General features: G+C 41.3%; 1 protein-coding gene across 1 annotated transcript in view; it reads left to right on the top strand.

Moving 5' to 3' along the window:
* Positions 1-16,715: 16,715 nt before the first annotated feature.
* LOC106800136 (acyl-CoA synthetase medium chain family member 1) overlaps positions 16,716-17,164 on the top strand; it is a 42,502-nt gene continuing 42,053 nt past the window's right edge. Inside the window, exon 1 of the mRNA XM_087417106.1 lies at positions 16,716-16,951. Coding sequence (XP_087273232.1) covers positions 16,760-16,951 — 192 coding nt within the window. The 5' untranslated portion in view covers positions 16,716-16,759. The remainder of the gene's footprint in view (positions 16,952-17,164) is intronic.

The raw sequence follows: 17,164 nt of genomic DNA, 5'->3' as shown, positions 1-17,164 counted from the left end.
ACAATATGCTACTGAACAACAACTAGGTCAACAAAGAAATCAAAGAAGAAATCAAAAAATACCTGGAGACAAATGAAAATGAAAATATGACATGCCAGAATTTATGAGATACAGCAAAAACGGTTCTAAGAAGGAAGTTTATAGCAATACAGGCCTATCTCCACAAATAAGAAAAATCTCAAACAATCTAACAATGCACCTAAAGGAACTGGAAAAAGAAGAACAAACAAAGCCCAAAATCAGTAGAAGAAGGGAAATAATAAAAATCAGAGCAGAAATAAATGAAATAGAGACCAAAAAACAATACAAAAATTAATAAAAGCAAGAGCTGGTTCTTTGAAAAGATCAACAAAAATGACAAACCTTTAGCTAGACTCACCAAGTAAACAAGAGAGAAGGCACAAATAAGTAAAATCAGAAATGAAAGAGGAGAAGTTACAACAGACACCTCAGAAATACAGAAGATTATAAGAGAATACTATGAAAAGCTATATGCCAACCAATTCGACAATCTGGAAGAAATGGATCAATTCTTAGAATCATACAACCTTCCAAAACTGGATCAAGAAGAAGTAGAGAATTTGAATAGACCAATCACCAGTAAGGAGATTGAAACAGTAATCAAAATCCTCCCCAAAAATAAAAGTCCAGGACCAGATGGCTTCCCTGGTGAATTCTACCAAACATTCAAAGAAGACTTAATACCTATCCTTCTCAAACTCTTCCAAAAAATTGAGGAGGGGGGGAAGCTCCCTAACTCATTCTACAAAGCTGACATTACCCTGATACCAAAACCAGATGAGGACAACACAAAAAAAAGAAAATTACAGGGCAACATCACTGATGAACATCGATGCAAAAATCCTCAACAAAATACTAGCAAATCGCATACAACAATACATTAAAAAGATTATACACCATGATCAAGTGGGATTTATTCCAGGATGCAGGGATGGTTCAACATTCGCAAATCAATCAACGTAATACACCACATTAATAAAATGAAGAATAAAAATCACATGATTATCTCAATAGATGCAGAGAAAGCATTTGACAAGATACAGCATCCATTTATGATAAAAACTCTGAATAAAATGGGTATAGAAGGAAAGTACCTCAACATAATAAAGGCCATATATGACAAACCCACAGCTAATATCATCTTCAATGGTGAAAAACTGAAAGCTATCCCTCTAAGAACAGGAACCAGACAAGGATGCCCACTGTCACCACTCCTATTTAACATAGTACTGGAAGTCCTAGCCAGAGCAATCAGGCAAGAGAAAGAAATAAAAGGGATCCAAATTGGAAAGGAAGAAGTGAAACTGTCACTATTTGCAGATGACATGATTTTATATATAGAAAACCCTGAAGAATCCACCAGAAAACTTTTAGAAGTAATAAACGAATATGGTAAAGTTGCAGGATACAAAATCAACATACAAAAATCAGTTGTATTTCTGTACACTAACAACGAAGTAGCAGAAAGAGAAATTAAGAATACCATCCCATTTACAATTGCAACAAAAAGAATAAAATACCTAGGAATAAACTTAACCAAAGAGGTGAAAGACCTGTACACCGAAAACTATAAAACATTGCTGAAAGAAATTGAAGAAGACACAAAGAAATGGAAAGATATTCTGTGCTCTTGGATTGGAAGAATTAACATAGTTAAGATGTCTGTACTTCCTAAAGCAATCTATAGATTCAATGCAATCCCTATCAAAGTTCCAACAACATTTTTCACAGAAATAGAACAAAGAATCCTAAAATTTATATGGAACAACAAAAGACCCCAAATAGCTAAAGGAATCCTGAGAAAAAAGAACAAAGCTGGAGGTATCACACTCCCTGATTTCAAAATATACTACAAAGCTATAGTAACCCAAACAGCAAGTACTGGCACAAAAACAGACACACAGATCAATGGAATAGAATCGAAAGCCCAGAAATAAACCCACACATCTATGGACAGCTAATCTTTGACAAAGGAGCCAAGAACATACAATGGAGAAAAGAAAGTCTCTTCAACAAATCGTGTTGGGAAAACTGGATAGCCATATGCAAAAAAATGAAAGTAGACCCTTACCTTACACCATACACAAAAATTAACTCCAAATGGATTAAAGACTTGAATGTAAGACCTGAAACTCTGAAACTTCTAGAAGAAAACATAGGCAGTACGCTCTTCGACATCGGTCTTAGCAACATATTTTCAAGCACCATGTCTGACGGGGCAAGAGAAACAATAGAAAAAATAAACAAATGGGACTACATCAAACTAAAAAGCTTCTGCACAGCAAAGGAAACCATCAACAAAACGAAAAGACAACCTAACAATTGGGAGAAGATATTTGCAAACCATACATCTGATAAGGGCTTAATCTCTAAAATATATAAAGAACTCATGCATCCCAACAACAAAAAACTAACAACCCAATTTAAAAATGGGCAAAAGACCGGAACAGACATTTCTCCAAAGAAGATATACAGATGGCCAACAGACACATGAAAAGATGTTCAAAATCATTAACTATCAGGGAAATGCAAATCAAAACTACGATGAGATATCACCTCACGCCCGTCAGAATGGCTATAATTAACAAGACAGGAAACAACATGTGTTGGAGAGGATGTGGAGAGAAGGGAACTCTCATACACTGCTGGTGGGAGTGCAAACTGGTGCAGCCACTATGGAAAACAGTATGGAGATTCCTCAAAAAATCAAGGATAGACCTACCATATGATCCAGCTATTCCACTGCTGGGTATTTATCCAAAGAACTTGAAAACACCAATGGGTAAAGATACATGCACCCCTGTGTTCATTGCAGCGTTATTCACAATAGCCAAGACTTGGAAGCAACATAAGTGCCCATCAAGGGACAAATGGATAAAGAAGATGTGGTATATATACACCATGGAATACTACTCAGCCATAAGAAACGATGAAATCCAGCCATTTGTGACAACATAGATGGACATTGAGGGTATTATGCAAAGTGAAATAAGTCAGAGGGAGAAGGTCAAATACTGTATGATTTCCTTCATTAAGTAGTAGATAATAACAACAATAAACAAACACATAGAGACAGAGATTGGATTTGTGGTTACCAGAGGGGAAGGGGGGAGGGAGGAGGGCGAAAGGCATAATTTGGCACATGTGTGTGGTGATGGGTTGTAATTAGTATTTGGGTGGTGAACATGATGTAATCTATGCAGAAATAGAAGTATAATGATGTACACCTGAAATTTATACAATGTTATAAACCAATGTTACTGCAATAAACAAAACATTTTTTTTTAATTTAAAAAAATAATAAAAAAACGAAAGTTCCCTCCCTCATGGAATTCACATTCTAGTTATTGTGGGAGGGGTAAGGGAGAAGTAGGCAATAATTAAGATAAAAAAGCAAAATATGGATTAGGATGGGTAGTGGTAATTGGTATGGAGAAAATTAAGCAGGTAAGAATCAAAGAGAGTGATTGCGTTTTTCTTCTATTTTTATGGATAGAAAATATCTGGAGCGAAATAAATAGAAACGTATACTTTTGGCAGATTTTTTGTTTCTGACAGACTTACAACAAAATTCCACCACCACTCCTATCTCCTTGCAGGCCGTTAAGTGGGCCACTGGGATGTCATGTAGGGTCATTGAGAGGCACAGAAAGGGGCTCATTCCTTGTCCGCCCACACTGACTTATGGAAAGCAGTGTTTCTGTTAGGCTTACTATTTGGTTTCCTTTATTTTTGCCCAAACCCACTGGTAATGATCCAGAAGGTACTTGACATTCACAATTAACATTCACATTGACAGTTTTCTTCTTTTTTTGATCTGCCTACAGTTTTTCTCATTTAGGTTGTTGCCCAGAGTTGCACAGGTCACGCCCAGCAGAAGTGCACCCTCCCAGGGGGCCACTTATTAAAATTCTCACCAGAGCACCATAAGGGCTAGCAGGGACCTTGCTTGTCAAGAGGGAATTTGTTGTTCTGCTGAGGTTGAAATTTGTCTTGGCCACTGGGCTGGTGCTGGAGTTTCAGCAGAAACATCTGGCCTCCCATCCCAGTCTAGGAAGGCAGAGGGTTGAAGGAGATAATTCAGAGTGAAAGCCAAGTAGTTTTCCTTGAGAACCTACCATATGCTGGATAGTTTCACAAATATTACCTCATTTGATGCTTCAGCGTAAGCCTGAAAGAAACAAGCATTATTATTAGGTTCTTCTTGCTGCTGAGGAAACTGAAGATTGCAGATATCAAATTAAAAAGCTACCCAGTCAGCCACCTAGTAAGTGTTGGGGCAAGGATTCCAATCCAGGTCTGTCTCACTCCAAAGCCCGTGATCTTTCACTAAGAACCAGTGGATCCAGAGACAGAAAAGCCAAGTCTAAAGTGCTGAAGAAAGCAAGCCACTATTACTTTTGCTCCCAACGACAAGTAGAGTTCAAAGTTCAAGAAGCCAGGGAAAGTGTTATGGAGTCATCAGATCAATGAAATGGCCTCACCAGCACGGGTTGGACTCCTGATTCTAGGGTGAACCTACCATCTGCAACCCCCACCACCATCACTAGCCACACACCCCTTAGCCCAGCTGACCATTGCCTGTCACCACGATGACTGTTTGTCTCCTACCTGCTCTCCTTTCCCACTCTCTCACCTCCACAGAGTATTCCCCATGCGGCAGCCAGGCTGATCCTCTCAAAACATGTATCAACTGATGCTATTCGCCTGCTTCCACCTGCCAACGGCTTCCGCTCTCTTAAAATAAATTCCGAACTCTTCTTCGTGGCCTTCAAGGTCCTACGTGATTTGACCTCTACCTGCCTCTCTGACTCCTTGTGCTGCCTCTTTCTCCCTTCTGCTTGACACTAGACCACTAACCTTCCTTCCAATCATCCAACGGACCTTCTCCTGTCTCAGGGTGCCAGGTGCCCACTGCTTGGCGTGCTCCTCCCCCACTTCTTCACCCGGCTGCTGCTTCTTGTCATCTAGGTCTGGGCTCAAATGTCCCTTCCACAAACAGTTCTTCCCCGATCACCCTACGATAGTAGCAGCCCCCGCCCCGTCACTCCCCATTACGTCAGCTCTTTCATCTTCTTCACAGCACTTCTCACCAACTAAAAGTACCTTGCCTATTTGTCTCCTTATTTATTCTCTGTCTCTCTCTGGCCAACAGGTAGGAAGCACCTAGAGTTAGAAGTTTTATGAATAAACGGATGAAAACAAGAGATTCTAAGGTGGCCGATACAGTGATCTCACTAACCTTCCGAGTTAGATAGGAGGAGTTATGTCAGTGACACAGGTGAGAAAACAAGTGACTTGCCATCAAGTGGCAGAGGATAAGCTTGCAGCTCATCCTTTGTCTCCAAAGCCCAATTCCTTTTAACCGCAAGGCATTATTGCCTCTCTGAGTACTCTTCTAAGAAAACCGAAGACATCAACTTGCCAACCATTAGCAACAAAGCCCACCTTACTAAATGTACAATTAGTAACAATCCTTTATGATGTATGTTAACCTTCTACTGTGGTATGGCAAGTATCTTTGTCAAAGCTCATCGGTTCATGTAGACATGTGAAGGACAGAGACCAGGTCTTATTCATGCCTGCACCCCTACGGGCCTGCCACCATTCCTGTCAGATCGGACAGGCTCAATACATGTTTTCTGGGTGAATAGATGGAGTTTGTAGGCACTTAATGATTTACAAAGTACTTCTACATACTTCATCTTATTTAATTTTCCAAAAAGCCTTGGAACATAAAGGAAAGCTGATATCATTAACGGCATTTAACAGATGATGATACGCAAGTCACACCCAAACTGATGTTATTTTATTTAAGAATTATAATGAACTCATATTCCCTGTTGGAGCAGAACCCATCTGAATTCAACACACTACTGTTGCCCAGCACACATGTCTGCTTAAAAGCCAAGATAGACACCTTTTTGGTATCTTTCACATCTTACAGAATACATCAAATTCTGAAAAACTCTGTGATAATTAGACAAAAAAAAAAAAACCTGAAGCTCAACCATTCAACCTGGGATAATTATTACATTCTGATTCTTTCCCTTTCTCACCTCCTTTTAGTCTCCATTGTCTATAGCATGGAGTGTTCATTCATCTTCCTCCACAAAGAGAATCCGGTTCCTACAGAATAGAACTGTCAGGGTTGTGGGAGCCTTGCTCTCCGTGTTAACCCTCCTGTTGGGTTTTACAGCACACAGCTTTTCCTGAATGGCCTTCTCCACTAGTCTCTCCTCTACCACTCTATGAGCTTTTCCCCAAAACGGAGGTCTGGAGATGTCAGTCCCTTACACCAGGACCCCTGGACTTTCCCCAAAAATACTGCACAGATTGCTTAACCTGGTTCTCAGGGTACCCCAAATCTGTATCCTACTCATCTGTGCAGCCTCATCTCCCAAATTTCCTTTCCACGTGCCCTGCATTCTACCAGACCGGAACAGTCAATGATTCCTTAAACAATTTCTCTGCGTTTCCCCACACCATTCCCACCCCATCACCACTACCAAGGATGAAGGCTCCACTTCTAAACACCCTCCCCATCCTTCAAGGGCTTCCCCTTGAAACCTCCCCTAGATCCCTTCAGCAAATCATTCAACAAAATATTTAGTTGGACTCTCCTTTATGCCCAAGAAACCCTATCCTCAAGGAGCTTAATATCTACTGAGCAAAAGAGACCCAACCAAGAGAAACTCAACACAATGAGGGTGCTGTAATGGTGTCATTGCAAAGCAATGGGCCAGCATTGGAAGGAATGCAAGAGAGTCCATTCCAACCCTCACTGAGACTACAATCTAGGCAGAAAGTGAGGAGGGGAAAAAACACAGCACCAGACTGGGCTTGAAACAGAAGTCCTGTGGCATGCAATTCTTCATTCATTCATTCATTCATTCATTCCTTCATTTGACAAACATTTACCAAGCCTGAATATGTGCACAGCACTCTGCCAGGAATGCAGAAATGATGTTATGTGGTTCCTACCTTCAGGAGTTTACAGTCTAGTAGGAGAGACAGAGATATACACACAGGGCTCTACCACAGGTGAGAAGCACTGTACCAAGTGCCAGGGGACCAGAGGGGCGTGGCTGGCTTTGCCTAACAGAGTCCAGGAAAGCTCCAGAAAACGATGGTATTTGTCAGGGCTCTAAAAGGGAGTAGAATTTTATCAGGTAGAGAAGAAGAAAAGAAGGGAAGGGAAAAGAAGAGAAGGGAGGGGAGAGAAAAAGAACATTGCATCAGTCAGTCCAGTCAGGAGTCAGTTATTATTTATTTATTTTTTTTTTTTGGTGAGGAAGATTGGTCCTGAGCTAACATCTGTTGCCAAATTTCCTCTTTTTGCTTGAGGAAAATTGGCCCTGAGCTAACATCTGTGCTAATCTTCTACTTTATATGGGACACTGCCACAGCATGGCTTGATGAGCAGTGCGCAGGTCCACACCAGGCATCTGAAACCATGAATCCCAGGCCGCCGAAGCAGAGTATGCGAACTTAACCACTACACCACCAGGCCAGCCCCTAGAGTCAGTTATTTTAACATAGAGACTTTAACATAAAAAAGTGTTTAGTTACAAAACCATTAACTAAGTGACTGAGAGATTAAAAGGAACTCTAAGGCATCATGAAGGTAGCCGTTGCAAGAAGCAGCTACCACTCATATAGCTGAAGAAACAAGGGAGAAAACTTAGAAACTCAGAGGAGGAAGCCCATTGGTGGCGGAGGTGTGAACTCAGATCTCCAAGGAGGGGCACTGCTCAGCTGGGCTGGTGTCTCTGAGCTCAGGGGAGGGGCCCCGCGGGCTGGCCCGGACTTCTGAGGACGGGCACAGGCCAGCTGTGCTAGTGTCTCCTAGTTGAGGCAGGACTTGCAGCTACGTCTGCAAGTGCTGGGAAGAGGGCAGCCTGGATTCAGCTGCAGCTATGGGAAGGAATTGCAGGTGCCAAAGGGAAGAAGTGTCTGTACCTAGACTCTAGGTCAGTGGTACTAAACCAGGGTGATTTTGCCCTCTAGGGGACATTGGCAATGTCTGGAGACATTCTTAATTGTCACAACTGGGGAGTTGCTACTGGAATTTAGTAGATGGAGGACAGGGATGCTGCTAAACATCCTACAATGCACAAGACAGCACCCCCTCCACAAAGAATTACCAAGTCCAAAATGTCAATAATGCCAAAGTTGAGGAACCTGGTCTAGGTTACCACTGATGTTGGTTCCTGCCTTCCTTTCTCCTCTCTCCAGGGTAAGCTTCTCTGGCTCAGTCCAATATTTAATTGAACAACTGGGTTGTCAGCAAAGGCTAGATGTGCTCTTGCAGGCAAGACCTAGAATGTTGCGGTATTTGGATTTCCCATTAACCCATTGTGTTACTTTAAGTTTTTAGCAGTAAAATTCCAGTTCAGGGAGCTCAGAAGTTGAAGAAAACTTATTCTCTTTTTAGAGGAACTTGGATTTCAGGTCAGAGTTGAGTAGGGAAACTCCAAATAGAAAAGGCATTCAGCCAAAGTGGAGCTGTGTGTGTGTGTGTGTGTGTGTGTGTGTGTGTACATATAATGTACATTCAATTATATTATGGTATATTAATGTACATATAATGTAATATATATTATATATACTATATATAATATACTACATATATTAAAAGATGTGTGTGGAAATACATATATTTCCACAGTTCATTGAAGCTCTGTTCATTCTTTTTCAATATTCTCCTCTCAATTCTTCAGACTGGATCATTTCTTTTGGTCTAACTTTAGTTTACTGACTTTCTTCAGTGATCTCCAATCTGCTTTAAAGGCCATTCAGTGAATTTTTAATTTAATGTATTTTTCAGTTAAAGATTCTCAATTTTAAAAAAAAATTTCTATTTCTCTGCTAAAATTTTTGTTTGTTCATTATGAGTGTATTTTACTTTAAATAGTTATTAAAGCTACAACATAGTTATTAAAATCCTTGTCTACTAATTTCAACATCAGGGTCATCAGTTTTCTCTATTGATGTCCTTTTTCTCTTGAGAATGGGTCATGTTTTCCTGTCTCTTTGTAAGTCTAGTAATTTTTAATTTTATGCTGAACATTGTCTATAATATGTTGTAGAGATTCTGGACTTTGTTATGTTTTTCTGAAGAGTGATTATTTTGTTTGTTTGTTTTAGTAGGGAGTTAACTTGGCCATACCCAAACGCCCAACTCCATACCCCCTGCAGTGTCCACCAACTGAAAACTCTGTTCAGTTCTTTTAGCCTGAGACTGGAAGGATTCTGTGTAGTTCAGGGATCAGCCAGAAATTTGGGCAAAATGTATACACAGAATTGGGGGATCTTCTCCTCTGGTTCTCTCTTTCTTGAATTTCCCCCATAAAAATAGGAAATTCGCCCAATACCATTCATTTTCTCCAGTCTCCTCCCTCGATTTTCTGACTGCTTTTGGTTGCTCTCTAGTACATTCTGGTATTGTTTTTTATATTTTGTCCAAGGTTTATAGTTGGTATCTGTTAGAAAGTTGGTCTTAAGGAAGGTACTACTCTATACTTCAAGTGTAAATTCTGTAATTATGTTCCTAGATGTGAAAAATTTGATTAATACCTGCCTCCCACCCACACTTATTGTGAGTACATACATTTTAATTCAATTAAAAACCTTAACCCTCCACCCCCAGCCAAATGCTCTTTTAGGAGTTCCCAGGACAGTGTGGGTGAGCATTTTGGATTGTAATCAGTATACAAGCTTCAAGCGAAGCTTTGCTCTGTCTCAGGGTGTTTGCACTTAAAATTAAGAACAAATTAACTCTAAAAATCAAAACAAAGCAAAGAACTTGGTGTTCTTTCAGTTAGAAGTTATCTCCAGGATCAACCTGCACTGGTGAGTAAACATGGTGACTAAGAGTTAAAGATTTAGAGCCAGGTGGATCTAGATTCAAATGCTATTTCTGTCATTTCCTGGCTGTGTGATGTTGGGCAAGTAGCTTAAATTCTCTGAGCATCAATATTCTCATTAGTAAAATGGTGTAATAATAGTACATTCCACATAATGTTTTATCCTCTTGTCTATTTAATTGATTTTTTGCTTTTTGTCTTTTGCCTCCCTATCATAGGAATGCAAACTTTTTGAGAGCAGTAACCTTGTCTGACATGAATAAAGCTATATTCGCACGTAGAGTGTGCTCATCAATTATCTATTGAATGAGTGAATGTACTATTGGTCTGTTATAATATCGAGGATAACGAGTGTAAAATACTCAAATTTACAGGATATTTGGCTACACAAAGTCACTCAGAGAAGTAGGCTGAGAGAATTTATGCCATATTTTGACGTTACTATATCCACGCATGGTTTCCAGGACTATTGAGTCAGGGGAAGAGAGAGAACTCATGCCTGCTCTTAAATGCCCTAGACCAGAAGTCACCTGTGTCACTTCCAGCTGGAGTTCATTGTCCAGAACTGGAATTCAATGGCCTCTTCCTAACTACAAGAGAGGCTTGGAAATGAAAGACAAGTGTGCATGGAATCTTCAGAGAGTTCTACTCAAGACAAGAAACTTTAGCACAACGGGATAAGAAACCTGCTCAATGTCACAGAGCTGATAACTGATAAAAGCTAGACTGAAACTCAGGCTGCCCCGCCTCAGAGCCCGTCTTCTTGACCACAACACTGGTGTTACAGTTCCATGCGAGAGATCTACTGAGATCCAGAAAGTGTCTCATGGACTCTTCCTCCTGTCCCCATTCTTTTCTCAAAGTGATTGCCTCTTCTGTTTGAGTAAAAGAGTTTTTTGTACTTTGATACTGTCGGTGTTTAATCGTTAGCTTACTGAGGCCAGGCGGCTATCCCTTACTCACTGCACTCCATAAAATAAAAGCCTGTCCTGAGCTGAAAGTTTATCTTGAATGAATCGGCCAGGAAGAGCAAGACCCACCTCTCAGAAGCCAGGCTTGCCCCTCAGTCCTGGCAGGGGTGTTCTAGGTGTCTCCAGCAATCTCTGGTGGTGACTTTGAGCAGAGGTATTTTTCTCCCTGGTTCCATTCAGGTTGGGAGGGAAAAGGCGCTGGGAAAGTTGGGCCAGGATACTGGAGATTGCCCATCACCCAACAATACCCCCATAATGGCTCTGTCCGTTGTAAAAACTACCAGTACAGGCCACTATCTATGACAGTCTGGGCTTATCTAATGCAACACCAAATGAACCCAGCGTCCACGTGCTTTACAGACTTTACATCATGTAATCCGTTCAAAGATCCCATGGGATAAATCTTATTAACAACCCCCCACTCCTTCCTTTTTCAGATGAGAAAACCAAGGTTAGAAGAGGTAAATGGCTTGCCCATGGGCCATGTTGTAAGTGGCTGAGCCAATATTTAAGCTCAAGATTTTGGGATTACAAAGTCCCTGCATTTTGCTAGTACACCAAACTCTTTCTCTTAGAATCCCAAATTAATAAAAACAGCCAACATCGATTATGCCAAGCACTATGCTATATGCTTTTCATGAATTATTTCATCTAATCCTGACAATGACAACAACAATGAAATAACCAAGGATATGGGTGTCACTATTATCATTCCCATTTTGCAAATAAGGAAACTGAAGCATAGAGAGAGGAGGCCAGTGAAGGTGAAAGAGATGGTAAGTGGCAGACCTGAGGCTGAAACCCAAATCTTTCTGCCTCCAGAGCACAGGCTTTACTACTAAGCCACACTGCTGCTTGGCTGTCATTTAAATGAAAACATTGGAGGAACAGGGCTGGGCAAGGGGAGCAGGTTAGCCACAGGGAACTAGTGAAAGTGCTCCATTTGACTTTATATGTTCATTCACACTGCAAGTCATCCCACAAGGATTGGAGGTGACTTCATGTAGTTTCTTTTTCTAACCAATTGGCTGTCCATGGAGCCCTGTGATTGCTTTTTGCCCTGTCCTATCTGAACATCTCCTCCCCCTTCGGGATCATCCAATTCCTGCCAAGTTCTCCACCCCGGCTGGGGCCAGGAGGCACGTTCTTTTGTGTGCACATTCCTGGGAACTTCTGATCAGAGAGAATTGAACATGCAAAATCCCCTTTTCTATACCAATCCAGGACCTAACCCAACCGTTTCCTAGAAGTACCAGGTAAGACAGAGGTAAGTGACAGCTTCTTTGAGTTGTGTGTGTGTGTGTATTTGTGTGTATCTGCCACAGGGCAGTAAAAGATATACAAAACCCTGAACTTAAAATCTGAAGACACTATTTCAAACTCTGGCAATGCTGCTTACAGGTTGGCTGACCTTGGGCAAGTCTTTTAACTTCTCTGACACTTTGTTTCCTTAATAGCAAAGTGAGGATGGTGATAGTAAGGGAGAGGGAAAAATGGGAATATATGTGTGATATGGCCAGGACAGTGACTGGCACATAGAAGGTGATTGATTTCGTGTTAGGCAACTTTGAATGTGGTGGGCTGTGGGAGGAGGGTGCAGAGGGGAGCAAAAGAGATCCAGAAGGTGAACACTTGAAAGAAAACTCCATTATGCAAAAGTTTGTTCACATTATATAAAGTGAACGTTTTTCACTAAATTTATTTTTTTTTAATATCTAACTGGGGCGTTTGGGCTTCAGAATTTGCTGGGAGTAGAGAGCACCTCAACATTTATTGATCCCTTACTGTGAATTAGACCCAGGGCTGGCAAAGTGATTTATGTAGATTATCTCACTAATCCTGGTGGAAACCTGGGCTGTAGGTATTATTACTGTGTCCTCAAGTTCCGAGACATAAACAGTGGCCAAGATCACCGAGCTGGTAGCCTAACCTTGCTCTGTAACTCTTGGATCCTTTATCACACTAAGTATGTTGCCTCATAAAGCAAATAGTTTTTTCAGTGCGAATTCTTGTGAAATCAGAGCTCTGTTGCAGGAACTCTTCAAGGCACTGTGTACCTGGGCATATAGTGGTGAGCCTAGCCACCTCTCAAAGCCACAGTGCCAAATTGATTACAAAATGCACTTTAAAGCACTTCAAAAGATTGTTCTTTAAAACGATTTCATAGGGTGTCCTTGGACTATAAACTCTAAAAGAGTAGAAACTCTTGCAGTCTAATTAATCTATGATTATCTGAAACCATACATGGCACATAATAGATCCTCAATACATAGCTGATGAATGTAAAATATATTTTTCTGTAATTCTCACATTCTGTAGGCACACTGGCTTTTCCCGCCTCAACTTTCATCTTCTAGTTTTCTGAATTACGACCAAAAGGGGAGAATCTAACATTTGCTTGAGTACCTGTCATGTGTCAGGTATTGTGATGAATAGATATAGATGTAGATACATATGTAGGTATAAATATAGTTATAAATATCAATATAATTATATACAGCAATAGATATACAGATATGGGTATAGTTATAAATACAGATATAGATGTAGATGTAGTTATAGATATAGTGACAGATATTGATATACCTATAGATATTGGCATAGTTATAGATATAGACACAGAAATAGATATAGTTCTAAAGATAGATATGTATAGGATAGACATATAGACATAGATATCTCTGACTTTTAGTCCTCTTGACAGACTGTGAGATTAGGTTCTTACTTATTAATGGAACTGGACCCTGCAGTGTCCATGTTTGGGAAGTTATTCCTGATCCTTCTCTTTAGACTCTAATTCCAAGGGTTAAGCAGCCGTTTCTTTTTGTGAGGCCTAGTTGTTCAATGGCAGTTTCCCCAGAGAGAGTGCTAAGTGACAGTAGCTCCCATTTCTGAAGCACTTATCTGTGCTGTCTGTGCCGAATGCTTTATACAGGATGTCATTCATTCATCAACACGGCTCTAGGAAATAGGTGCTGCCCGTATGTTCGTATTTCAGAGAAAGGTTAGAGAATTGCCTGAAGTTACGTAGGTGGTGACTGGAGGGGCTGGAACTGGGACCTGTGCTGTGTGACTCCCAAGGGCAGGCTCTCAGCTACCACAGTGCTCAGCTGGGCGCCGAGTTGGGCCCTCTCATGTGATGAGGGTTAAATTAGAATTGCAAACACATTTGCAAGATGATGCCAAAGTCATTTCTTTCTTATTTGATTAAACCAACATGACCTCAATATAATAAATTTTTAAAAAAGAGGGGTGTATTAGTTTGCTAGGGCTGCCGTAACAAAATACCACAGACTGGGGTGCTTAAACAACAGAAATTTATTTTCTCACAGTTCTGTAGGTGAGAAATCCACGATCAAGGTGTTGGCAGGGCTGTTTCTTCTGAGGCCTCGCTCCTTGGCTGGTGGATAGCTGTCTTCATGTTCACATGGCATTCTCCCTCTGGGTGTGTCCTAATCTTTTCTTATAAGGACACCTGTTAAATTGGATTAGGATCCATCTAATGGTCTCATTTTACCTTAATTACCTCTTTAAAGATCCTGTCTCCAAATACAGTCACATTCTGAGGTACTGTGGTGTTAGGACTTCAATATATGAATTTTGAGGGAACGTAATTTAGCTCACAATAAAGGATTAATTAATTTCCTCCTTATTTCTCTCCTTTTGTTTTGGTCTTTAGCCACGTATTAAGGGGTTGTTTGCACTGTCTTTGTGTATTTTAAGGAAGATCCTGAGGTCATTTATACACCTATGTATAAAAATGGCAACTGAGGCTGGTATTCTTGCTCTAAATTGGCTCCTGCCTGTAAAGGGAGGTATGTATTGGAAAGAAATAGCAGAGCAGGTGGGCTTCTAGAAACCAGCTCTGCTATTAAACTTGCCTTGCAACCTTGGGAAATCCCTGTCTCTCCTGGGATGTTGGCTTGGATCAGGGATTTTAAGCTCAAATGTCCAAAGGAGCTAGACAGGTGCAGTAAGTGGAGAAGCAGACAGGTGTGACAAAATAAGGAGTGGTGGAGGCAGTGTCAAATTGGAGAACATCCCATTTAAGTGAAGCAGAAAATTCTCAGCTCCAGCCAGTTGGTGCTAGCTTGAAATAAAGGCACCGTGTCGCTAGACCTTCTAAGTTTTCAAGAGAAACCTTCATTCAAGACTTTTAAAAGAAATCTCCCAAATTTTAAATGTTGGCAGTTCAAATTTTATTTCCAAAGACTGAAGGTCAAAAGGAATATGTCCAAGGGCCAGGTCTGGGCCAGCTGATATCTTAGGGTCTTCTTGCCCCAAAGTGCTGACAAAACCAAAGGTGGTAGGTACTGTTGATTGATTGACAGGCACTAAAAGAAAAGAGGGCATACTTCAGTTCATTTGGCCCAAGGATCCATGCTGAGAAGCAAACTCTAAGGGATGAACTTTCCATAGATCTATCCTCTTTTCTGCAGACAGTAACCCAATTGTATATTGAGCATTGCCTCCTCTACTAGAAATACATAGCGGGGTTCTAGGGGACAACATCCAAATTAATTGGAGGTAGGTTATTATGGGTCTTTACCAGCTAAAAATAAACTGAGTCAAGTTTTGTTGACCTATTCTATGGGTCTGTTGTCAAACAGGATTATCTTATTGCTGAAACTGAGAAGGAGGGGGTTTAATTGTTTGCGGCGATAAAGTGCTTGAATCTCAAAGCTGTTTGCAAAGTGACTTTCTTCAGGCAACGTTCTCAGAAAGATAGTTCTAGCTTAAGCCAATTTGCACAATCAAACTTCCAGAAGGCCCTAATAATTGAGGGTCCTGTTCCCATGTTAGGGGCATTTGTTGGGATCTAGAGCAGCACAGAAGTTTCATTTCATGTGTCAACTCTAATGGATTGGTAATACCTGCCTGGAAGCTGTCCTGGGGAAGACCCTGAAGCCAGATCCCAGTCCAGTAGAGAAGGTGCTGTGATATTAACCTGGTCTGTCCTGAGTATGGTGATGTATATTTGTCAACATCCTTATAGTCTCAAGTGACAGAAACCTAATCTCAGGCAGGAAAATTGGTTGGCTCATAGAATCCAGGACAGGATACTAACAAGAGAGGAGTAGAGGTGTAGACGGGCTTCCGGAACAATGTGAATCAGTGACTTGACTCCTCTGAGATACTCTCTGCCCCTCATCCCCACATCTCTGCACATCAGTTTTCTTCTCTCCTGTAGAGCGGATACCTCCACATGATGGAAATCATAACCACAGTCAGTTCCCAAAATGTGCATTTTATGGCTTCCGCCAGAGAGAGACTGCCTGATAGCCTCTTTGGTAACAAGCACATACACAAAAATTTTGGAGAGGGATTATGATTAACCCAGTTTGGATTTAAAAATCATGGGGAATTACTGCTCAACCCTGGGGAATTACTGCTCAACCCTGGACCAATCAACTTTAGACAGGAGTTGAAATCATCTAAAAACATGACAGCTTCCATGAGAACCATACATTTGGGCTCAGCGGGAAGATAGGTCTCCAGAGCAAGGATAACATAGGATATAAGACCTCCAAATTGTGAGTTTCTACCACAAATGGATGTCCACGTGGCTGCCATCCTGAGCTTAAATCCCAGGAGTGAAAGAGAAGGAGAAGACTCTCAGGAATGAGTACCAAACTCATCTAGTATCTACAGCTTCTCCCTGTCGTTTTCTGCCTTGTTCTTCCTCAGCTGGGAAGAGACATCCCCACCTAAATCAATAAGTTGTGCCTTGCACATTCCAGTGAGCTGAAACAAAGCTATAACTCTAGCAATTAACCAGGAACGTCCCTCCATTTTGTGGAGGAAATTCCTATTCCGTGACCAATCTATTAACCATCTCTTCCCAAGGCAGGTGGTGACTGGAGAACTCTGTGCCTGCTTCCTGAGGACTGCCCCACCATGCAGTGGCTGATGAGGTTCCGGGTCCTGTGGGGCATCCACAAATCCTGCCATGGCTTCCTCCCTGCCCCTCGGTACCTGCGCTGCCAGCCTTTATCAGGAGCTGAAGCCCCAAGATGGAATGACCACTATACACCCGAGGAATTTAACTTTGCAAGTGATATACTGGATTACTGGACTCAAATGGAGAAGGTGAGGAGGCATCTGTGATGAGGGGGTGAGAACAGGAGTGACCTCACTGCCCTTATCCTGCTCCTAGTAGGCTGAGGGGCGCAGAATCAAGACCAGCTTCTGCCTCAGCTTATCAGTGTCATGGAAAAAACTTAAGTTTTGGGATCCAATTCTCAGCCTAGCCATTTCCTCACTTCTCTGAGCCTCAGTGGTTTCATCTGTGAAATGGGGATA

The sequence above is a fragment of the Ceratotherium simum genome, chromosome 26 (assembly GCF_057802395.1).
Source record: "Ceratotherium simum simum isolate JZ-2026a chromosome 26, ASM5780239v1, whole genome shotgun sequence".
NCBI lineage: Eukaryota > Metazoa > Chordata > Mammalia > Perissodactyla > Rhinocerotidae > Ceratotherium > Ceratotherium simum.
Note: the sequence above shows the minus strand (reverse complement) of the source record. Positions and strands in the feature narration are given on the sequence as shown.